The sequence below is a fragment of the Myotis nattereri genome (genome assembly GCF_964212035.1).
Source record: "Myotis nattereri genome assembly, chromosome: 12".
NCBI lineage: Eukaryota > Metazoa > Chordata > Mammalia > Chiroptera > Vespertilionidae > Myotis > Myotis nattereri.
This window is the reverse complement of record NC_138087.1, coordinates 76158760-76184585: the sequence shown is the minus strand read 5'-3', so window position 1 is coordinate 76184585 and position 25826 is coordinate 76158760. Positions and strand designations below refer to the sequence as shown.

The 25826-nt window shown below is 46.7% G+C and overlaps 1 protein-coding gene across 1 annotated transcript in view; it reads right to left on the bottom strand.

Annotated features, from left to right (window-relative positions):
• MVB12B (multivesicular body subunit 12B) overlaps positions 1–25826 on the bottom strand; it is a 141502-nt gene that overhangs the window by 104908 nt on the left and 10768 nt on the right. The window contains exons 2-3 of the mRNA XM_081103898.1: positions 22423–22545; positions 1368–1475 (exon numbers count right to left, since the gene is read on the bottom strand). Of these exons, the coding sequence (XP_080960024.1) occupies positions 1368–1475; positions 22423–22545 (231 nt within the window). The remainder of the gene's footprint in view (positions 1–1367; positions 1476–22422; positions 22546–25826) is intronic.

Genomic DNA, 25826 nt, shown 5'->3' with positions numbered 1-25826 from the left:
TGCATATGCTATGAGTAATCTTCCTTCCAAGGACTTTGCCATAAGCACAGGCATGTTAGGTGGAAGAGTGGCGGCCAGAGAACCACGTGACTGTCTCCAGCCAGAAAACGCGGCAGGGACAGGCCGGGACCCCGGGCCCGGACCGTGGGCTGTGGGGCTATGTGACGGGAGAAAGACCATTTCTCTTCCCGCTCATGCTTCTGAATGAAGATGTCTAAAGTTGTTTTTCTTTTTTTTTCTTTTTTAAAAAACACATATTTTTATTGATTTCAGAGAGGAAGGGAGAGAGAGAGAGAGAGATAGAAACATCAGTGATGAGAGAGACTCATTGATCAGCTGCCTCCTGCACACCTTCTCCTGGGGATTGAGCCAGCAACCCAGGCATGTGCCCTGGACTGGAATCAAACCCAAGACCCTTCATTCCGCAGGCCGACACTCTATACACTGAGCCAAACCAGCTAGAGCCCCGTTTTTATTTCCTTTTTAAACCATAGCATAGCTTACTGTTATAATAAAATTTATAAAAATAAATTAAAAATATATTTCAAAAAAACTTTGCATCGGAAAGAGACAGGAACACTTAGGCCCAAAATAAAAAGGCTCCCCTGAGAACGGAAACCTGCTCCCTCTCAGGGCGAGGAAAGAAGGTGACCTTGGAGAAGCCCCAAACGCTGAGCTCCGGAAAGGGCGAAGGCTCCAGGTGGCTGTCCCAGGAGCGGGGAGGGTTACTTGCAGGAAGATGAGGGCAGGCCCCACGCAGGGGACATACTCAGGAAAGCGGGCTCCTTCTCCCAAAGCTGCCCATTGAAACACTATTGGAAAAGCTTGAACAGGTATCATCAAAAGTTCCCCCATTTATGGGCCCGAGTATGAAAAGCTAACAGGAATGGGCACTGGTGTGTGCCGACCTGCGGACACAATGGAATGCCCACGTCGCAGAGACTCGGGGGGAAGACTCATTCTGGGGCCAGGGCTGAAGCTGTGGAAAGGGGTGACCATGCAGCGCCTTTCCAGCTGCGCCTCCAGGTGTGGGCAGCTTTCAATCCGGCTCCGCCGGAATGTTCTCCGTCCCCGCCACCTGGGATTTGCTCCTCAGAGGGAAGGTGGGCACGGGGGAGCTGCTGAGGAAGTTCCTGGTTTCCCTGAGAACATTTTAGTGGGATTCACGGTTCACCGGGGCACCTGGTCAATAACACTCTTCATCAGTGAAGCGCAGCGCGAGCTGCCGATTCTACCCAGTTCACTGAAACCACAGAGACGTGAAGATGGTGATGAGGATCAACCACAACAAACAGGGGAGGAAATTCAGGCAGGAGCACGCGTGGCTTGTGCTCACTCAGCAGACGGAAAGGCGCTACAAGACTTACATTTTCTTTGGAAAATGATCTTGTGAAGCACAGGTATCTGGTAACCTTGGATTTAAACAAGCCGTCTTTCCAGAGGTCAGCGTCCACACCATCTGCTGTCTGTGCGACCTACACCAAAGAGACAGGACCGCAGGTAAGGCGGTGGAACGGGAGCGCGCACCGCTTCTTCGTACCTGTGCCCATTAACACCGGCCGGAACTCTCCTGGCATCTCATTAGTTCATTTCACTGGGCCCTGGGAAGAGATTTTCCAAAAGGGGAAAAGGGAGAGTGTGAAAAACACAACTTCTAAAAATACTGTCCCCGGGGAAGCAATTGATTAAAGACACCCTGACAAAAGTGGTTCTAATGAGAAAAGAGCAACTTTTGTTGTAATGGACCAAGGAGGGATTGGAGAAGTCAGCACATTAGGTTGCTCATTACCACTCACTTGGGGGGGGGGGCGCGGTAGGGGTGCAGGAAAAAGTCCAATGGGGTGTGAAATGCCACCTGAGAGGGCACCGCTGTGGGCGGCTGACGCGGCCCTGCTCCAGGACCCTGGGGCCCACCAGGTGCTTTGTCAGTGGGGTCCACTGGGGCCGGGGCAGGTGTCAGGAAACCCGCTCCTCAGCGCATCTTCTGGGCACCAGGTCTGCGAGTGCTATTCAAGGCCGGAAACTGCATCATGTTAGAAAAACCAGGCAGACCCAGTTCCTGGCTTACAGCCTCACTAGGAAGCCGTGTGCTTGTGTACAGATGCAGGCATTTTCCTCTAAGGAGAGTTCAAGGACGAAGCCAGCCTTGATTTGGGCCTCACAGGACCTGTGCACTGGCTGCGGGTGGGGGCAGGTGTGAAGGCTGGAGGTTGGGGGAAGGGCTTGTGATGAGATGGGAGGAAGGGGGAAGGAGCTGAGGAGGACAGGGACCTCCAGATGCTTCCGGGGGGCCTGGCAGGGCTGGGTCTGCCTCCGCTCAGCAGCCTAACACAAGTCTTACCAGCATCTTGTCAGAGGATTCATCGGCCTCCAGCACCTCAGCTAGCACCCGGGGGGGGGGGGACCCCAGGAAGGCTCAGGGAGCAGCATCCCTGCCGGGGTGCACTCGGTGTCTCCCTGCTCGTCCCTGAGAGGCGTAGCCTCGGGCTGCAGTCCTTGATCTGACGCCCTCTGGGCTGTGCTGACAAACTACTGAGAGCATCTCCTTCCTTCACACAGACACTGCTGGCGTCAGCCCCACAGGGGAGCAGCTCCCCGACAGCGGCCCAGTCGCACGCACCAGCGGGGGTGCCGGAGCCCCACAGCCATTCTCGGAGGCTGCCCCAGGAAAGCCCACAGCCCCACAGGCAGAGGAAAATGCCTTTTTTCAAACCCAACGATGGTCAATTAGCAAATGCTACGAAGGGAAAGATGGACAAAGGTACTTCTGCTAAATATGCAAATATGTGTGGCCTGGAATCTGGAAGAAATGTATGGGGATAATGTAGGAACCGCTCGCTCCACCGATGTCGTCCCCACAGAAAGATGCTAGTTCGGGATGGGACCTCATCAGCACTTTCCCGTGACGGTCACACATCAAGTTTCTTGAAAAACATGAGAGTTAACGCAGTGGCCCCAACTGGCCACTGCCAAGGACCTCTTGGTGTGTTTTCTTCCTTGGATCCCATGTTTTGAAAGATTTTTTTTTTCTCAAACTCTACTTTTACTGTATTTCCTAAATTCTAGGATGGAGTCATTTGGGGATCACTCAGAGATTTAAAGAAATACCCCTTTAGAAAAAAAGAGAAATAGTATCATATCAAAATGTACAAATCTATTTTTAGGTGCATCCCAATTTCGGAACCACTAAAATGTGAAAATAAAAAATGTATAGGAACAAAGAAACTCCATGCCACCTGAAACCTATTTGGTTTCTCTATAATAAATGCATTATTGTTAATACATTAAAAACAAGTCTGCAGAACCCTCAACGTCTGAGGAGCCACAGGCTGCTACCCCAGAAGGAAGAAGGCTGTGTCCTCAGCTCCCACGGGGGGCGGAGGAGTGGGTGTGCACGGCACCAGGCTACTGCTTCCAGGAAATGACGATTCCCTCTTCCCGCCACTGGCAGAACTTCCCTTTGTCTGAGTGAGAAGACACTTGAACAAGATGGAGAGGCCGGGGCAGCAGAGTGAGGGCAACAGGCCGGCCCGTCCTCAGAGTCCCCCTTCTCCACCTGGACCGAGTCTGAGAAGCATTATAAACGGACAACCAAACCAAAGGCCAGGCCTTGCCCTGAGGCCACAGCTCACCTGCAATGAAGCAAAGATGTGTAATGCCCTCCGACCCCGGCCAACGGGAGGCAAGGCAGGAGGGGAGGGGGTAGCCGACCCTGAGTGTCCACCACAGTGAACGGAAAAGTCCTACCCGAAGCAGAATAACAGAATCCCACCAAATCTGGGATTTAGAAAACCACCGCTAACACTTCTACGGAGAAATGACAGGCCTCAGACAAGGCTGTACACTGCATCCCCATGACCTGATTATTTTACAACTGGAAGTTTATGCCTTTTGACTCTATCTAACTTTTATCATAAGAAAACCAACAATTTAAAAGACTGCATTTGATGCGGGGAGAAATGAAGATCTGCCTGAGAAACACTGTAGAGCAGCTGTGTAGCTGAGCCCCCGGCCAGGCCAGCACTTTGCCCAAGAGAAGCTCCTGAAAGACCACAGCTAACCACCAGATTCCTCAACCTGTTCACACCCCGGTGTGTTACGAGAGCCCACCCGCAGTTCAAAGATGTGCTTGGCAGACAGAAAGCAATCACAGGGGCCCGGAAACTCTGCAGACATTCCAAAGGAAATATCTGGCTGACACTACGTATAAGAATGGAGTTCAAAGAGCCCTTGATGTGTGAGAGCCTGCACTGTGGAACACAGTCGGCCCGGTCAGTGGCCAACCACGGAGCCACGTCAGCTCTCAACCGGAGCAGTGCAGGCACAGGGAGGCAGGGGCCGCGCAGCCATCCTCGGATCCCACAGGAGGGGTGCCCCAGGTGCTTCTAAACACCATGAAGGGGAAAGAGCCATTCGACCTGGCTCGTGCTGAGTTGAAGAACTCCAGGTGTTTTTCTGGTTCTGATTTCGTTTGCATCGTATCACTTTGTATCCTGAATGGAGAGCTCAGCTTGGCCACAGAGCTTCAGTTGAAAATGTCTAATACTTTTTAGCAAAAGCAATGAATGCGCGTCTCTGTCAAAATGTTATTAGCATTCTCCCTCTGGTTGGTAAGATTCTGTAACTTTTATTATCGGTCTTGCACTTTTCTGCGTCTTCCCAATTGTCTACAAAGAGCATGTGTTAGTTCTGTATTCAGAAAATGAACACATTACAGAAGGAAGACATTGGTCAATAGCATTCAAAGCTGAGACGAGGCCAAGAATTAGAAAAAACAAACAAACAAACAAAAAACTACTGAGTTAGACAGTTAGGAACTAAGGGGCGAGTGAAAATAATGACAAAGAGATGGCAATAGGAGGCCTGGGCAGGCAGGGCTTACTGACAAAGACAGGGCTGGAAGCTGGGGAGGTGACAGGATGGCGGCAGTGGCAACATCTCCTCGTTTTTAGGAATGGGGACAGCAGCAGGTGTGTGTGGGAAGGGGTAGAGAATGCGGACAGAATGAATGGATTTACACAAGGAGGATTAACAAGCAAGAACGGAGACAGAAGGAAGTAGCAATGAGACCTCCCCTGGGGGATTCATTTGGGAAGGAAGAGGGCCGCCCACGGGGGCTCCACCGGTGTCACCTCTTTCTCACTTTCTCCCTCTTGACGGGTCTGTAAATTACGGGCAGACAGGGACCACCTCTGATTCACGGTTCCCAGTGCCAGGCACAGGCCCTGCTGGTGAATGCATGTGTCCCCTCTTCTGCTCCGTCCATCTCCAGACTTTACGGAAAGCTCCTCCGAGCCCAGGAGAGTGGGCTTGTGTAAAGGACATGCCCGCCGGGGCGGGGGGGCCGGAGAGTGCTCACCAACAAGCACGGCACAGTCTGAAAGACCTGCAGACCCCGCTTTGAGACTCCAGGACATCTGAGTGCCTTCTTAAGAACAAGGGAGTTTTCTATGAAACCAAATCACCAGCCCTCAAGGCCGGCCCAATTATAAGCCATCATTTCTGAATGCGGTTCAGTCCGCCTATGAAAACAATGTGGGTCTAAGGTACGAAGGCAACACCTTTAACAAATGGCACCGTTTTCCCGTAGCCAGGGCCCTAGCAGGATATGGTTAAGAAAACAGTGAAAACTCGAGGTCCTGGGATTCGCAGAAAATCCAGTGATGCTTCCTGGCTCCCCGAGGCTTTGAGGAAGGACACGGATCTGTGCACTGGCCCAGCCTCCCCCACATCCCCTGCCCGACGCTGCTGGCTCCACCCCTGCCCACGCTCTCCGCATGGACCACCTGGAGTGGTGGTACAGGTTCCTGCTGGATAAGAGGAAACCATTCAGACTGCAAGGCCGGGCTCTGGGCTGCTGGCTGGTTTTAACAAAGGGGCCCTGAAAGAGACCCAGCAAGACGAGGAGGACAGGAAGAATTAAAGTGATGGGATTAAGAGGAGACGAGTGGAACTGGTGAGTCATGAGTCATGCTCAATGACAGGAGCAAGAAAGCGAAGGAGATGAACTGGCACTTGTGACTAAGTCACCCTTCCTGCTGACTCTATTACTCAGCTCTCAAACCACATGGCCAGCTGTAATTGCATTTCAATTCATGTTTAACACAAACATAACTTAGCTGGATGTTGGCATCCAATATCCCAGACATAGAAAGGCAAAAGAGAAAGGAGCCAGCTAACTCCATTCAATACACCTCCTTTGCATGCCCGGTGGTATATGTATGCACCCAGGCACGGCTGGGTACTGGAGGGGCAGCCCTATGGCAGACGCCTTGCGATGCCGAGATACGTATACAGCAGCCGACAGCTGTGGTTAAAAAGTGGTAAGAGCCACAATAGAGGAGAGCACACCCACCATCAAAGCACAAGGCGCTACCACGTCATTCCACGGGGAGAGGGACGGCGTGCATGCGCCAAGGCACGGGCAGGCATGGGAACAGCGCAGCTGAGAAACTACGCAGAGTTCATGGGGGGATCGGATGAGGGCGAGAAGGCAAAGGGCAGATCAAAGTAAGTCTTAGGTTCCAGAGAAGTCCATCCGTTTGATAAACCCCTTCTGAGTGCTAGTTGCTGAACACTCAGAAATAAATAAAACAAAGAATTTGCCTTTGAATCTAAAAATAGGAAGCTGGAGAGCAATTCTAAGCAGGTGAGTAGTGCGGCTTTTCCGACAGTTCCCACAGGCAATGCTACAGGGAAGTGAGGCTGGGACGGAGTTAGGGAGCCACACTGGGGACAGTTCCAGTGGCTGTAAGGAAGGAAATTGAGAACAGAATTGCTGGATATTTCCTCAGTCAACGGATCAATCCCTTCTCACACTCTTGCCCTCTCGTCTGGTCCTCTCCACAAACACAGTGGAATCTGCAATCACATAATTTCCTATCACATAAACCTTCCAAACACGTCAGCTTAAACCATGATCAAAGGGTCAGGAAATAGCCCAGAAATCAGGTGGGGGTGAGTGGTAGGTTGGAATTCGGAACAATAAAAGATTCAATGAGGTTGCTAGACAAAAGAAAATTACTATTTTTTTTAAAATAAGCTTTCCTCTATACTAGCTCAGAAGCTTCCCATCCCTTTTCAAAGCTTTTATATCGTTTGCAGAATGTGGGAATTACCGGTTCCTTGACAATTTTAGGGAATGTTACCTTAAAACAATTTAGGCCTAGTGCTTTTGTTGGAAATAATTCTCTAATGACTTTTGCAATTTCTTTCTTTGATACAGGTTTGTTATTGGATTTCTTCTTCTTAAATAGCTGTGGCAATGATCTAACTCATCAAGATTTTCAATTTTAGTCACATAAGGTTACACAAAGGAGCTACTCATCATAGTCTTTTACAGTTTTCAAATCTCCTTATACTTTTACTTCCCTGTTCTCAATCTAAATTCTGCTTATATTTATTTCCTTTTACTATCATATTTGCCAAAATGTTTATCTATTGTGCTTTTTACAAAGGATCAATTCTCAATTACCAATTCTCCCTCCTTTTGCTTCTGATTTCTCTTCTATCTTTATTATTTCCTTCCATGTGTTTTTTCTAGTTTCTTGAGCTGTGGGAAAATATACCTGTAATTAGAGCCTCAGAAAAAAAGAGAGGTGAAGGAGAACTCTTTTAATAATGCCCAGAAAATTTCCAACTGCAACAATAGCAGAAAATCCATTCTTCTCAGGTGTATAGGGGACATTTACCAGGACAGATCACAGTCCAGACTGGAGTCGATAAACTACAGCCCACAGACCAACTACAGCCTGTAGCTTCTTTGTGCACAGCCTAGGAATTGCAAATGGTTTTTATATTTTTAAGAATTAAAAAATTAATATGCAATAGAGACCACATGTGGCCTGCAAAGCTTAACATATTTACTATCTGGACCTCTACAGAAAACTCCTTTTCTAGGCCATAAAACTGAGTTTTCTCTCTGATGACATGGAATTACATAAGATGTCAATAACAGAAAAAAATATATAGAAAATCCCCAAATTCATGGAAGCAAGACAACGCACATCTAAATAACCCATGGGTCAAAGAAAAATCAAAAGGAAATTAAACAGTATTGTGAATAGAATTAAATTTAAACACAAAATAATAACATTCAGGGATACAGCTAATGCAGAGTTTAGAGGGAAATTCATAGCATTAAAATGCTTATATTAGAAATGAAGAGAGATTGCAAATCAATAATCAAAACTTTCCCTTAAAAAACTAGAACATTAAACCCAAAGTAAGCAGAAGAAAGGAAATAATAAAGGGAAAACAATAAAACAGAATACATAAAAATGATAAAGAAAATAAAACCAAATGCTGGTTCTTTGAAAAGATCAATAAATTGATACAAATCTAGGCAGCCTGGGGAGGAAAAAAGAGAGATAACACCAATGATCATGATTAGGAATGAATAAGAGGACATCCTACAGGTTCTAGAGATATCTGTAATCATAAAAGCATAATATGTAAATCGACATATTACGACTGTCCAGAGACCCTTCTGGATGAAGCCAGGGCTGCGAAGGCCTACTCTTGCACGAATTTCGTGCACAGGGCCTCTAGTTAAAAATATAAGAAGATATTATGAATAACTTTATGCCCAGGCACTGAAAAACTTAAATGGAAAAACTTGAATAGAATTATATCTATTTTAAAACTTGAAATGTTGCTAAAAACTTACCCAGGTCCAGGTCCAGATAGTTTCACTAGTAAATTCTACAAACATTTAAAGAAAAAATACCAGTTTTACATTAAATATTCTAGAAAACAGATGAGAAAGAACCACTTCCCAATTTATTATATGAGACCAGCATTACCCTAATACCAAAACCAGACAAAAACATTCTAATAAAAGAAAACCACAGATCAATCAATATTTCTCACTACATATCATAAAATATCTCAACAACATCTTAGCAAATCAAATCTAAAAATACATTAAAAGAGCAATGTATTATGTCCTTGTGGGGTTTATCCAAGAAATCTAAGTTTGATTTAATATCAAAAATCAATCAGATATTTCATCATACTAAGAGACTAAAAAGGAAAAGCAATATGATTATCTCAATAAAGCATTTGACAAAATTCAACATCCATGTATGATCAAAACTCTCTGGAAGGGTACTTAGTAAGCTTATTAAATAGTGTCTCCAGAAAAAAAAAGACAGAAAGAAAAGCTACAGCTAATATTACATTTAAGTGGTGAAATACTGTGTGATTTTCCCCTACAATCTGGAATAAGGCAAGGATGTCTGCCTTCCAAACTTCAACTTAACAGTGTATTGAATGTTCTAGTTAGTGCCCTAGGGCAAGAGAAAGAAATAAAAGGGCATACAGACTGGGCATTAAAAAGTGGTGGGGGTAAGGGGGAGAGATCAACCAAAGGACTTGTATGCATGCATATAAGCCTAACCAATGGACACAGACACCAGGGCGGTGAGGGCATGAGTGGGGGGTGGGGTGGGGGGCAATGGGAGGATAAGGACACATATGTAATACCTTAATCAATAAAGAAAAAAATGTTTTTAAGTAACACTGAATACCATTTACAATAGCATAAAAAATATGAAATGCTTAAGGATAAATTTGGCAAAATATCTGTTTAATTTATACACTAAAAACTAAAAATGGCTGATGAGAGAAACTGAAGAAGACTTAAAATAAATGAAGAGCTATATCATGTTATTTTGAAATTATTTAAGATTTAGAGGTAAGCTACAAAAAATAACAAAGAATTCCTGTGTACTACCCTTTACACAGATTCCCTATAATGTTAATATCTTTAAAAAGATCAATAAATTGATAACACCAGTGATCATGATTAGGAATGAATAAGAGGATATCCCGCAGGCTCTAGAGATATCTGTTTGGTTCCCCACCTTTATTTTATTCTTTTCAATTAAGTATTTTGTGAGAGATACTTTGAGACTATGTAAATATACCACTTCTTATAATACTTTTACCTAGTATCTTTAACATCTAGCTATATCTTTTAAGACCAAAAAGAAATTGACAGATGTGACTACTAGTAAAAACTAAAACTTTGATAAGATGAACAATAATCAACAAACTTTGATACTATAAACAAAGTTAAAAGGCAATAATGGACTGAGAGAAAAATACATGTAACATATATAATAGTCAAAGAATAAACATTATTCTTTGACTATATCAGGGAATATATCAGGGAATCCTACCAGTCAATAAGAAAAAGCCAACCAAATGAGTCAACTTTAAAAACAGGAAATTAACAGAAAAAATACAAATGGCCAATAAACATGAAAAGATGCTCAACCTCCTGACCAATGACAGAACTCCAAATTCACACAATGTGCTCCTAGTTTGGAAAAAATGAAAGTAAGAAGACTGATAATAAAGAGTGATGGTGAGAATGAGGGTAAATAGAAACTGCTGTATACCACTTACTGGGAGTATATATAAGTTAGTAAAGCATTTTTGAAAGGCTATGGGTGGTAGCTACTAAAATTTAAATGCGCACATCCTTTTACCCATCAGCACACATCCAGAGCCATATGTACAGGGATACTTATCACAGCACTGCAAAAGTATGTTTACAGTTGTGAGTACACAAAAGTTTATTCTTATATTATTATTTATTAATTATTGTATTATTTTCCATGTGAACAACTGTAAACCTACTTTTAACCCACCCTGTGTATGTATGTATGTGCATATGTATGTGTGTGTGTGTGTGTGTGTGTGTGTGTGTGTATGGAAAGGTATTTGCATAATCATAGAAAAAGGATTGGAAAGATAGACCAAACTGTTAACCTATTAATAAAACAAAACATCACTTAACAAATAATCAACTAATTAATAGAACTGATTGCTAGATGCCCTGAATGTCTGACTACTTCAAGAACTAGAGCCGATTCTTCCTCCTAGGCTCATCTCCTTACTTGGAGGTCTCTCACAGTAAGGGAGGTCTGTCCCCTTCAGTGACCTCCATCTCTCAATAATACAGTCACCTCCCGCAATTCTCAGCTCCAGCTCCAGCTCCCCTCCCCATACGCACCATCCCTCACGCAAGCAGTCTCTTAATACTATCACTGTGGACCATAAAATTGAGAAGGGTGGCCTAAAGCATTTTCAATCTTGTAGACATTAAGGAATAACTGGCAAGTATTTTATAGACAATGCAGTAGCACCTTTCTTGCCTCTGTACGTAAGGCTGAACATCAATGTTTAGGAAAGATTTCTGACCGGCTTAGAAATAAACAGATTCTCTGGTTAACCCCAAATTAACATAAAACTAGAGCAATCCAGGACTTCCCCTTCCAGGAATATGAAATAAGATACACCTTTTCCTATTCCTCCCACTAAATACAACAAAAAATTCTGGACATTACATGAAAGTAACGTAAGTGGCCTCTAAAGGGTGAGAGAAGAAGGCAGACAGCCAGGGACCTCGGGACCCAAGGAGCAATAATGTGGTGAGTCCTGTGGTTTCTTGTGCCCCACATATCCCACACCGGGAGCAGCAACAGATACAGACCAAAAAGCCCTAACAAAAGCCTGCTTTCTCTAGACAGTAACAGGTCATTTAGCCAACAACGGATCTACTCCAGCCAAACACCACCTAAAACACTGTGGCCCACCCCCACCCTGCCAGTAAAGCCAGAGTAGGGGGACTAGACCCCCACCCTCACAGGGCTTTAACGGGGCATCCCAACGTCTCTGATGAGATGGGGTCAGGGCAGGCCCACTAGAGAGCCAGGACTCCCATCACCACCAGGCAGCAGTGAGGCTTCCCTCTCTCCCCAGTGGAGTGATACTGGAGAAACCTTGTGGAAAGTCAGGACTTTCACCCCTGTGATGTCAGTGGGGGCCACCCGGGGGCTGTAATGAGGCACTCCCACCAGGGGGTATCAGCGGAGGCCTAGTGGGGAGTCAGAACTCCATCACCTTCCAGCAGTAACAAGGAGCCCCATCTCCTTGAGTGTCAACAGAAGCCAAGTGGGGAGACTGAACTTCTACTCCTACCTGGCAGTAAAGAGATGGCGTCCTCCTTCTGCTAGGGCAGTGTCAGAAGGAGGCAGGCAAAATACAAGGTTTAGATAAGATCTGGAGTCTCATGATACACACCCAACCTTTTCAGGTACCAGTCAAAACCCACTCATCAAAGCAAAGCACCAAGAAACAACAATCTCAAATTGAATTTAAAAAGACAAATCTACAGAGCCCAAATCAGGGCAACAGAGATGTTTGAATTATCTGGGGGGAAAGGCCAAAAAAAACCTTTAAAGCAGCCATCAGGAAAATGCTTCACTGAACAATTATGAACATGCTTGAAACAAATGAAAAGTAGACAATCTCAGCAAAGAAATAGAAAGTCTCAGTGAATAAACAGAAAATATAAAGAACCAAATTGAAACTTTAGAACTGAAAAATGCAATAACTGAAATAAACTTAACGGATGGACTCGGCCGCAGAATAGAAGAGAGAGAGAAAGAATCAGTGAACTGGGAGATAGAATAGAAATGACCTAATATGAACAACGGAGAGAAAATAGACTGAACAAAAAATGAACAGAGCCTCGGGGAACTGTGGACTATAACAAAAGACCTAACACTCCTTTCATCAGAGTTCCCGAAGAGTAGGAACAGGGTGAGGCTGGAAAAGTACCTGAAGAAATAATGGCGAAAAACTTCCTAAATTTAACAACAGGCATAACTCTACCGAGTCAAGAAGGTAAGCAGTCTCTAAAGATGATAAATCCAAATAAATCCACACCAGGACACATCATAACCAAACTCTTGAAAAATTAGGACAAAGAAAAATGTTTGAAGAATTGAGAATGGAACAACACTTTCCTTATAGGGGAACAACAATTCGAATGATGGCAGATTTCTCATTAGAAATCACAGTGGCCAGAGGGAAATAACACATCATTTTTCAAGTGCTAAAAGAACTGTCAACTCAGAATCCTACATTCAGTGAAATATCCTTCAGAAATGAACAGGAAATAAAGACATTCTCAGATAAAGGAAAACTAAGAGAATTTTTCGCCAGCAGACATACTCTAAAAGAATTGCTAAAAAAGTTCTCTAATCAGAAAAGAAATGATTTTTTTTTTAAAAGAAACTTTGAAACATCAGGAAGGAAATAAAAAACATGGTATATAAAAACATGGATAAATAGACTTCTCCTTTTGAATTTTCTAAATTATGTTTGATGGTAGAAGCAAATATTATAACACTGTCTGGTATGGAAATATTTAAGCCAATTATATTATAAGTAAGGGAACATAAGGGGACATGAAGGAGAGTAAGGGTTCTGTGCTTCACTTGAACTAGTAAAATTAAGTTACCAGATACACACACATAGATACTGACGCACATAATGTACTACCTAAAGCAATCACTAAAAATGCTATACAACAAAGTAAACTCAAAAACATTTCAATAAGCCAAAGTGAATTCTAACAAATTTTCAAATAATCCAAAAGAAGGCTGGAAAAAGAATACAGAAACAATAAAAAACATAGAATTGCCGAAACCGGTTTGGCTCGGTGGATAGAGCGTCGGCTTGCGGACTGAGGGGTCCCGGGTTCGATTCCGGTCAAGGGCATGTACCTGGGTTGCGGGCACATCCCCGGTAGGAGATGTGCAGGAGGCAGCTGATCGATGTTCCTCTCTCATCGATGTTTCTAGCTCTCTATCTCTCTCCCTCCTCTCTGTAAAAAATCAATAAAATATATTTAAAAACAAAACAAAACAAAACAAAACATAGAATAAACAGAAAATAAAAAATAAAATGGCAGGTTTAAGCCCAAACATATCAATAATTATGTTAAATATAAATGATCTAAATACACCAATTAGCAGAGGAATAGATTTAAAAACATGATCTAACTGTATGCTATCTACAAGAAACTTATTTCCAATATAACGGTATAAGCAGATTGGAAGAAAAAGTATAAAGAAAGATATCTCATAAAAACATTAATTAAAAGGAAGCAGAAGTAGCTATACTGATATTAGCTAAAACATACATTGGAAGCTAAGATAATTAAAAGACAGAAAGAGACATTATATAATGATAAAATGGTCAGCACACCAAAAGGAGATAGCAATCCTAAATGTACATGCATCAGACAACATTGCTGAAAAACATGTGAAGCAAAAACTGATGAAATGAAAGGAACAAAGAATAATTCCAAAATTACAGTTGGGAACTTCACCGCTCTCTCTAAAACTGAGAATAACTAGACAGAAAATCAGCAAAGATAAAGAAGAACACAACAGCACTATCAACCAAGAGGATCTAATCAGTATTTTTTAAAAATTCCACTCAATAACAGCAGAGCACACAGTCTTTTCAAGTGACCATGGAACATATGCTAAAACAGACCATTTCATGGGCTATAATACAAACCTCAACAAATTTTTAAAAATTGAAATCATACAAGAGTGTGTTCTCCAAACACAATGAAATCAAACTAGAAAACAATAACAGATTATTGGACAATCTCTAAATCAGTGGTTCTCAACCTGTGGGTCGTGACCCCTTTGGCGGTCGAACGACCCTTTCACAGGGGTCGCCTAAGACCATCCTGGATATCAGATATTTACATTACGATTCATAACAGTAGCAACATTACAGTTATGAAGTAGCAACGAAAATAATTTTATGGTTGGGTCACAACATGAGGAACTGTATTTAAAGGGCCAGAAGATTGAGAACCACTGCTCTAAATGCTTAAAAACTAAACAACACAATTCTAAATAACCCATAGGTCAAAGAAGAAATCTAAAGAAAAATTAAAAATATATTGAACAGACTTAAAATGAAGATAAAATATATGAAACCTTGTGGGACATAGCTAAAGTAGTGCTGAGAGGGGAATTAATAGCACTAAATGTATATATTAGAAATGAAGAAAAGTCTCAATGCAATATCTAAGTTCCTACCTTAAGAACCTAGAAAAAGAGCAAAATAAACCCAAAACAAGCAGAAGGAAGTAAATAATAAATATAAAAACAGAAATCAATGAAATTGAAAATAGGGTAAAAAACAATGAAACAAAGAGTTGATTGTTTTGAAAACGTTAATATAATTGACAAACTTCTAAGACTGACAAGGAAAAAAGAGAGAATATACTAGTGATCAATATCAGAATCAGAGAATATTATAGACTCTGCAGACACCAAAATAATAAGAGAATGCTACAAATAATTCTACACATAAATTTGGAACTTTTAGTACAATCCTTCCCTTGATTTCCAGGGAGAGAAGAGGAGTAGTGTTTAAACCAATCACCAGTGGTCAATAATTCAATCAATGTAATGAAGCCTCCTGAAAACCCCAAAAGGATGGAGTACGGAGAGCTTCCAGGATCATGACAGTGGAGATTTGGGGAGAGTGACACGCTGGGAGAGAGGGACGGAAGCTCTGTGTCCTTCCCACATACTGTGCCCTATGCATGTCTTCCATCTGCGTGCTCCTGAGTTGTATCCTTTACAAGAAACCAGTGATCTAGTAAAGAAAAGCTTTCTCTGAGTCCTGGGCCACTCAAATTAGTCAGACCCGAGAAGGGGGTCGTTGAACTTCTGATCCATAGCTGGTCTGGCAGAAGCACAGGGGACAACTGGGACTTGCAGTTGGCGTGTGAAGTGAGGCAGGGGTTGTTCTATGGGGCTGAGCCTTAGCCTGTGGAGTCGGGCGCTGTCTCCAGGTAGCGAGTGTCAGAACTGTTGAACATACCGCTTATTTAGACCCATGTTGGAACTGGGTATAAACTCCCTTTTAAATATTTACCATCTAAATTCCAGCAAAATTTTTACTGATGTAGACAAGACTATTCTAAAATTTATATGGAACAACACAAAGAAACCTGAATAGCTATAACATTTTTTAAAAGAAGAATCAAGTGCGAGGTGTCATTCTACCCAATTTCAAGACGTACAGTGTAGCCCCAATAATCGATACTGTGTGGCACTGGCAGAGGGCTAGACACACAGAATGGAACTGAAGAGAGGGCCACCCAAATATGCCCAATTGATTTTTTTTTTATGTTTGAAAAGCAATTCAGAAGGAAAGATTGCCTTTTCACAAATGGTACCGTGCAGCTGTTCATCTATAGGGCGGCGGGGGCAGAAGAACTGTAACCTAAGTTCACACCTTATATAAAACGAAGTCAAAATGTACCAGACTTAAATTAAATGTTAAATACAAAACTATCAAACTTATAGAAAAGATAGGAGAAATCTTCAGGATCTAGGGCTAGGCTACCAGTTCTTAGATTTGACACCAAAGACATGATTGATAAATTTAAAAAGTGACAAATTGGACTTCATGAAAATTAAAAATTTTTGCTCTGTAAAAGATCCTATTAAGATACAAAGATGAGTACAGACCAGAAGAAAATATTTGCAAATCACATAATCAACCAAACACTCATACCCAAATATACAAAGACCTCTTAAAACTCAACAGTAAAAAAACACACAAACAATTCAGTTAGAAAATGAGGAAGACGTGAAGTGGCATTTTATTGAGGACAGAGAGACGGCAAATAAGCACATGAAAAGATGTTGAACATCATTAGCCACTAGAGTAACACAAATTAAAACCAAGTGAGTTATCACTACACACCTATCAGAATGGCTAACACAAAAAATACTGACAATGACAAGGGCTGGAAAGGATGGGGAGAAACTGGATCATTGGTACATTTCTGGTGGAAATGTAAAATGTTACAGCCACAAAGGAAAGTGGTTGGGCATTTTCATAAAACAAAACAAAACACGAAATATGCAACTATCATATGACCAGTAATTGTATTCCTGGACACTTATCCCAGAGGAATGAAAACTTCGGTTAACATAAAACCTGTTATGAGTATCGGTAGCAGTTTTATTCATGATGGCTCCAAATGAAACAAGATGTCCTTCGGTGGGTACACGGTTAAACAAATCATGGTGCAGGTTTGTCAATGAACACTGTCCAGGAATAAAAAGGAACAAACTATTGCTGCATGCAATAGATTCTCCAGATAAATTTCCTGAGAATTATGCTGTTTTTGAGGGGGGGGGGGGGCATTTCCAAAGGTTACATGCTGTATGATTCCGTTTCTAAAACATTTCTGAAATGACAAAATTATAGAAATGGAGAACGAATTGGTGGTTATAAAGGAGGTTAGCTAGTTCCTAGAACCAGTAAACCACCTACCGATGAGCACTTCTGAACATAAACCAACTAATCCTGAGTCCCTATCTCTATCCGCCTCCTTTCATCAGGCTCCTTTGGTCTGGGACACTCTCCCCGCCTAAGCCACCCAGGGCCAGGAACCTGACCACTAGAGACCATCTCTGCAGCCCAAAGCCACTGGAAACATTTACGCTGGGCAGTCCTCAGCCTGCTTAGCCTGCCTCTCCTGCCTCTCCTGCGGAACCACACAAAGGCTCCTGCCCAAGCTTTCCCCTCGCTCCTCTGCCTCCTGACCGGCCCTGGAGCCTCCACCCCCTCCCTCCCTCCCTCGCGGTCCTGTGTGGAGTGGTGTGCCCCTCCCCTGGGGTCCATGAGAACACACCATCTTTTCGATGGCAGCTGTCTCCTGATCTGTGGGCCTTGCCACACCGGAATAAAGAGAAAGTCCTCAGTACATTTAAAAACAGCAATGTTCCGTGTCTTGACCATATGCGTGTCAACATCCAGGTTGGGAGATTGTACTACAGTTTGCAAGGTGTTACACTGGGGGAAGCTGGGGAAAGGGTAAACAAGATCTCTGCATCCTACTTCTTAAGACTCCACGCGGATTCTAATGATCTCAAAATAGAAAGTTTAACTGAAAACAATGAAAGGAAAATTAAAGCATGTCCCTCATCTTTTCCATTAATCCAACCAACTGAGGTTTCATTGTTAGAAGCTTTTCTAAATAATGGACAGGAAGTTCCAGTGAACAGAGGAAGTGCCCCGGGGTCCCCTTCACTACGGAATAAGTCATTATTGCAATCTTTGGGTCAAAAACCAAGGTTCCTAGTTGGTCGGGGAGAAAAGTTCAGAAGGAGGCAGTTTAAGGCACTCTTTCTCTCTTCCTTTTTTAAAATATGTTTTCATTGATTTTTAGAGAGAGAGAGGAAGGGAGAGGGATAACTAGAAACATCCATAAGAGAGAAACATCATTGATCGGCTGCCTCCTGCATGCCCCCTCCTGGGGATTGAGCCTGCAACCTGGGCATATGCCCTGACCAGGAATCGAACCCTGACCTCCTGGTTCCTGGGCCAAAGCCCAACCACTGAGCCACCCAGGCTGGACTATTTCTGATCGACTCATCCTAACAAAGGCCAATGTTTGCTTCTTGCCCACCTCCTGGATGCCAGGCACAAGTAGCCCATGTGCTTCCTCTCTGGCTCGCTCCACGCCCCGAGGCCAGAGCTCTGCCGGGCAAAGCGCAATGGCCAGGGGAGATGCCAGAGTTATACAAAGGCCTAGGGGCTGGTCATAAAACCGCTTTCCGTGTTTCCAGTAAATCTCAGTTTAATGTATTTTCTAACAGAACTAAAGGGAGGAACACCTGGTACCTTTTATCAGCACAAGCTCTGGTTCTGAAAATAAACCAGCGTGTGAGGTGGGACTCAGCCTGTGGTTATTTCCGAATTGGGAGCAGCCCTGACGGCAGAGCCACGTGGGGAGGGAACTGGAGGCAGCAGGAAAAAGCTGCTGGCCTTGCTTCTGCTTCTGCTTCTCAGAGGCAGGGCTCCCGGAGGACAGCCCTGGAGCCTGTGGGCCACCGGTCCTCTGCCAGGAGGAAGAGGTGGCTTCCTGCCCTGCTCGCCCTCCTCCCCAACTGCGGCTTCTGGAGCAACAGTGGCAGCTGCGATCAGAGGGACAGCCTCCACTCGCTCGCTATCTACCCCATGTTTCTAATTAGACATCGTTGCCACCTTCACGTGCTCTCGTGCGACCTTTACAATATCTTGAGCACGATATAAAAACACCAGCCTGCTTGAATCTGCATCAGCACTTTCAAGATTTTTCTTTTCTTTTTCTACTTTGGTGAGTAAAATGTAGGACCTTACTTGCAGGTTTAGGGTTTTAAAGATATTCCTCTCTATGCCCCCTAGACAGGGCCCACTGGTCCAGAGGGGAGCTGATCGCTCCTGGTACCCCAAAGTCCTCACACTTGACCGTTCAAGCAACTGAACCTTCCAATTATTTAGAAACTCCCAAACACATTTAGGGCACATACAAATTATACAGGCCCATGGTTTTTAAGAAATGTTCTGTGGTCTAATGGTTTCAGAAATGAACAGGAGTGCTGAGAGGAAGGGAGATGGAGGGAGTGAGAAAGCAGAAAGGAAGGAATGAAAGCGGGGACTTCCGGATGACTGGCCCATGCACAGCCCCGGGAGGCCCCCTCGGAGGTCACAGGTCACAGCTGGCTTCCCAGCCATAGGAAGAAGAGCTAGAAAACATGACTTCCTGGCTTCACTCTGCAGCTCAGGACGCCAGTCCTCTGCCCTGTCAGCCAGCAGCTCTGTCCTACACTGCCCCCCCCCCCCCGGCCACACACACACTGCCCGTTCCGTTCCTTCCCATCAGCAACTGAACGTGCCCAACACCTTCCACCGTTAAACAAAGAAAAACAGACCCATGAGCCCACGTCGTCCTCTAGGGACCACTTCCCTCTATCCTCCTCCTTTAAAGGCCGTCGTCACGCGGCCTCCCATCGTCACTCCCACTTCCACTGGGCTCGTCAGTCCACTCCAATCTTGCTCATGGGCCTGGCACCAAGTTCACAGCCACCTCCACCTTCCAGTCTCATTTCACTCACCCTTTAGGCAACTTTGAAGCATCCACGTATGAAAAAAAACAGCATGTACTACCCTCAGCAAACACCCGGCATCTAAAGAGTCATTATACAGGTGCGGTGGCATCACAAGGACACATCACGAGACCCACCCGCCCTCTGCCGGCAGCCGCCACTCCAAGACCAGAGAGCAAGGCCATGGAACGGTGGGGGGGTGGGGGGGTGGGGGGGGCATTATTTCAGAGAGGAATGCAGGAATCAGGAAAATAAATGAAGAAGTTTAGCAAATAATCCTCAGCCCCTCGCCTAAGAGGCAGCTTCCCCTGACCTGGAGAGGAGTTATAACATTAAATGTTCATAAGCAAACGCTGGGCATCGTTTACTTGAAGCAGCACCAGGGCCTGTGCCCATGTGAAAGTGGCTGTCCCGGTGCCCAGTGTGACTGCGCAGGGACAGATCGCTCCCCAGCGGGTGGGACAGGCCGAGTCTCGCCACCACCCGCAGCGGCTCTAAGCAGCGGCTCCAAGCCCCTCCGTGGCCCAGCCACAGTCAAACACCTTATATTCCGGTTTGGATGTTGACTTCACACAAAACTCCAGATAAAAGCAAACCCCCTCATTGCCCTTGAACTCGGGGTCAGGCCTCTGGGAACCAGCTGTGTATCTAGAAGAGTCCAGAGGTCAGCACAGCGAGACAATTCCAACTCTCTCCCGGAAAGGGCTTCCGGAGGAGCTCGGCCGCGCTCGTCCCGGCGCGGAGGCTGGGTAATTGCCAGGCCGACCCTGGCGCCCCTTGCCCTGCTCACCTTCCACTGTAATGCACGCGCGGCATAATCATGAGACGTGCTTATTAATTTCACTCATTTGACACTGCGCCCCTCTGCCCTGAGCTCGATGTTAGGAGAAAATGATAGGGATGGATTCTGCTCCTGTCAAACTTACCAAGACTTTCAGAAAACCAGACGATCAAAGGCCACCTGCCGCCCACCAGCAAGCATCCGAGACGACCCCACAGGCACCAGCAGAATGTGAAGGACACAGATCAGCGAAACGGCAGAGCACGAAGGTGGGAGACCCGCGCCAAGGGGGTGAGCCCAGCAGGAGCCCTCCCAGGAGGGCAACCCAGGGCCAGTCCCCCCAGAGATGGCGAGCGCTCGCCCTGCCCCACCACGGCGTGCTGCTTCATATCTAATTCATCAAAAGACACTGGCTGCTCAAATCGGGAACAGCTTTATTAGCTTCCTCAAGAGTTTTATGGCACGAAGCCATACCTAATGATTCTATTTTATGACAAGTTATACATTCAAACAGTGCTTTGAAGTCAGGCAGCAGGAAGGCTCAAATCTTTGTCAAAAAAAGATTCCCTCGTCCCTTCACGTTTAAAATGTTTATAAGCTTTCAAACAGCTGGGAAAGTAACGCGGAGCATTTTAACAGGCTGCTCCCCGCCCACAGGACCCAGTGCCGCTGACCCCTGCACCCGGCACCGTTCTCAGCGGGGGCTGATCCTGCCCCCCCACCCCTCAGCCTTGGGACACCTGGCAATTTCTGGACACGTTTTTGGTTGTCCGATTTGGGGGGTTGGTGCCACTGGCATCTGGTAGGTAGAGGCCAAGGAAGCGGCGAGACATCCTAGGACCACAGGACAGCCCCACAGCACAAAGGCATGTGACTGTCAGGCCCAAAACGCCCATCATGCCAAGGCTGAGAGACGCCGCCGCAGGGCTCCTTCGGAGCCAGGCCTGGCATCCCCACGCCTGGGAGCCAGACACTCATCTCATCACCTCGGCAGGTCCACAGTGCTGGCTGCTGAGGCCCTCCCTCTTCACGAGTCTTGGTACACCCTCCCAACGAACAAGAACAAAACGCTGCCCGAAACAAGAGGGAAGCGAGGCCACTTCGGAATCAGAACCAGGACCAGGGTCAGTGTCTACTACACCCTCCTGATGTTACTCTGCATTTTTTAAAGCTCCACCCAAGTCGGAGTTTATTTATGGAAACAGCAGAAGAACCAGTTCCGGCCATCAGTCTACTGACCGCCACCGACACCTGCCGAAACGCACGGCACGTTCCTGCCAGCGGTGGTGGGTCAGTCAGAGGCTGGGCTTGGGGGTGGGGGGGGTCGGGTCCTGACTGCCCCCAAGGACGCGGACTCTGTCCTTCACCTCCCGGAGCCCGGGTTCTCCTCAGCAGCAGAGATGCAGCCACTGGCCCTCCCAGCGCAGCCGTGAGCTCCATGAGCTGCTGGGAGGACACTGCTCTGGACGCGGTAAGAGCGGTACGATTGTATGTGACGTGTGTCCGTGGGGGACACTCTGTGACAATCACCAAGGTCTTCCAGACACTTGGATCCTTTCATGCAATGTCACAACGAGAAGTGACCGGAAATCAATGAATCCAGCCCTTGGATTTTACAGGAGGTGAAAGTGAGCGTCCCAGAGGTCAAGGGACTCGGCCAGGGACAGCCCCGACAGGCTCCGGCCCTCTGCCTCCCAGTCCAGCACACTCCCCTGCCTGCCCACTGGTGCTCTCCCCGTCCCTGCTTAAGTTCCTAGAGGGAAGAAGCATATCTTACACACAAGGTTCAGAGGGTCTTGAACACAGGCGGTAAACATCTGTTGAATCCGTGAACAAAAGGTACAAAGCAGAGTCCTGACTTACTACATCGTAGCCTGTCGGGGCGCGGTTCCGCGAAGCCACCACCCCCACGCCTGTGATGGGGTCCATGGGCGTCTCCGGCAAGGCTTCTGAAAGGTCTCTGACTTCAGGCATGGTGGACTTGTCCTGGTTCCGAAAAGGAAAAAGGAAGCACAGGATTCAAACTCAGCGCTGAACGTGAACAATGAAAAGTCTCACACAGACAGAACCGGACTCGCGGGGCCAATATCCTGAGCTGAGCTCCACTTCCTCAAAGAGCTAACGGAGCCCTGACCCCACCAGATTCTTTCCTCGGAGCAAGAATTCAAAACATCACTGGCCTCCGCTTGTCTCAGGTTAGCCTTGAACACTGAGCTAACACAGTTGATGAGGGCTTGTCCCTGCTGAGTATGCATGTGATTTAAACTCAGACCCAAAGGCAAACCATTCTCAAATCTCCCTCCCAGCTGCCTGCCTCTGAACAGACACCAGTAGCCTCTCTGCGGATAAGTCAGACGTGACTAGGCTTAACCCCACCTTGCATTTCCCTCCCTTGCACTAGCTCCTACGGAGGCGCAGACTTCCAAACCTACAGTCTCTGCCACAGCCAAGCGGGGCCGCGCAGCGGACAGAGCTTTGCAAACACGCCTGGAAGAAAGTCTCCCGGCATGGCGGCAAAGGGATGGTTCCAGTCTAGGCTCCACAGCCTGAGCGACACCGAGTCTTGGTACTGACAGTCCCAGAGCTGCTGTGAGAGCCAAGAGTCACGTACAGGAAGGTCCTGGAGTGGTCCCTGCACACAGTGGGCACGCAACTAAGAGCAGATGAGGCTGGTGGGGTTTGGGGTGCACATGCCCAGGGTAACTGACCAGAAACGTGGTAGGCATCACTCCCAAGAGGACTGGAAGGTCCCTTTTTTGTGTTTAATCCTGCAGGTCGTGGGCATTTACTCAAAGCTAAACACTAACAATGGCCGCAGTTCTTGCTGGGCACTTGGGGAGAAAGGGAGGGGAAATGGAATTATTATTCTGCTGCTGACCGCCCCTTGATGTGACCAGAGGAGACAAGCAGTATATAGAGAGCACTGGGTCTGGGCAGCTGAGTGGCAGTGCACCAGAAAGCAAATAAAAAAGGTAACACCTTATGTAAATGACTTTTAGGACTTTTAAAAGGACAAGCCTTGAAAAAGAGCAAGTTAAATTCCACCTCCTTCTGCAACAATTAAGTTCTACTGGCTGCAGGTCTGCCAGATCTCTCAAGGATGGTTACTGCTTCGAAAGCAAACCGCACACCCTGCCTAACTCGGCAGGCAGGAGGAATATTCTTAGTTCTCAGCCGAGAATCAGAAAAGGCAGAGGCTATTAAAAAGGAGTTTGCCTCCTAAACAGGAACAACCAAAATGCTATATGCAAGTCCCCCATGTAATCAGCATCCAGGACCCCACAAAAGGCTCCGGAAACAGACTTAACACAATCTCCGATCAAGGTGTTTCCTAGCCTGGCAGCAGCTGCACTCTCAGCGTCTGTTTGTGACAAAAGCAAACCAAGTTATGCTTTACTTAAGTCTGCTGAAAATAAGCTTCTGGGAGCCCAGGGCAGGGCCCAGGATACCACGTTGCATCACTGCATCATTTTCTCTTTTTAAAGTGTCATTTATCAGGTAGGGTTATCTGCATAAAGCACCGGGCTTAGTGCGCCCCGCACACAGGAGGTTTAAAGTATATATTTATTGAATGAATGAACGCCCACGCATGCCCCCAGTAAGAGAAGGTTTGTCATTAAATATCTGCACCAGCACAATCCCAAGCAAACACTGATCAAAAAGTATCTTCACTTGGAAAATCCCCTCTTATCGGTAACCTAACAACAACAATGCTGCAGTTTGCAAAATATGGGTACCTGCTGTTGGTTACCAAAATGCTTTGCAATTAACAACTCATTAACAGAATGTACGAATTCTACTAGTGCTGAAACATCACGCTGTGAATTTAATAAAGAACATGCGAGGTAAGTTTTTTCTTTATTAAGATAGTACTGCCTCTACTACTATCTGAGAGAGCAGGAGGGGGAGGTGAGCCTGGGAATAAAGAAGAAATATTCTATTTGCTGATAGATTCGCGTCCTCGGGTTCCAATATCCTGCACGAGGCACTGATGACAATGGCTCCGCTCTGCTCGGCGCCGCTGTCAGGTGCGGGCGGGGACCGCGGTGGCGGGGAGGCGCTCCCAGAGTGCACCGCGCAGCCCCGCAGCGGGTCCAAGATGGCCGCTCCCGGCCGGGCAGACAAAGGGCCTCGGCCGCGGGCGCAGCCCAGCCCGCAGGAGGGAGGCTGCTCCGTGTCTGCGGGGCGTCCCGCACGCCGCCGGCTTTCCTTCCCGGCTGCTCACCCCGGGGATCCGGGCAGCCTTTGTGAAACGCAGACAAATGCGCCGGGCCGAGGCCAGCGGGGCGGCGGAGGGAGCACCAGCGGTGGCGGCGGCGGAAGCTGCTAATGAGAAACGCCCAAGACATCCACGCGGAGCCCATCACTCGGCGGCCGCCCTGAGTTACATATTTTCTGACTGCAAATTACTTTTAACAGCGCCTCCACCGTCACTTCAATTGACCTCCTAACAAAAGGCCATTTATTAACCGGCGCTCGCGTCTGCGGGCTGTGGAGCCTGGAGCTGGGGGGTCACAGGCCAGGCCGGGGGGGGGGGGGGGGGGGGGGGGGGAGGCGTGGATGCCCTGCGAGGGGGCACATCTGCCGGGGAGGGCGAGGACGCGCAGGGTGTTCACAACCAGCATGAACCTGCCTTGCAAGAGGCCATGCTGGTCTAGAGCACGATCCCAGGGCCTACTCGCCACAACTCCCGGTTCGCCCTCAGCAGCTCCCCACCTGCATCCTCCATCTCTAACTGCACACCCCCCCTGCTGCACACACACACCCCTGCTGCACACACACACACCCCTGCTGCACACACATGCACCCCTGCTGCACACACACCCCTGCTGCACACACACCCCTGCTGCACACACACACCCCTGCTGCACACACACACCCCTGCTGCACACACTCCCCTGCTGCACACACACACCCCTGCTGCACACACCCCCTCTGCTGCACACACACATCCCTGCTGCACACACACATCCCTGCTGCACACACACCCCTGCTGCACACACACACACCCCTGCTGCACACACACACACCCCTGCTGCACACACACACTCCCCTGCTGCACACACACACCCCCACTGCTGCACACACCCCCCCCTGCTGCACACGCACCCCTGCTGCACACACACGCACCCCTGCTGCACACACCCCCCTCTGCTGCACACGCACCCCTGCTGCACACGCACACCCCTGCTGCACACACACACCCCTGCTGCACACACACACCCCTGCTGCACACACACACACACACACCCCTGCTGCACACACCC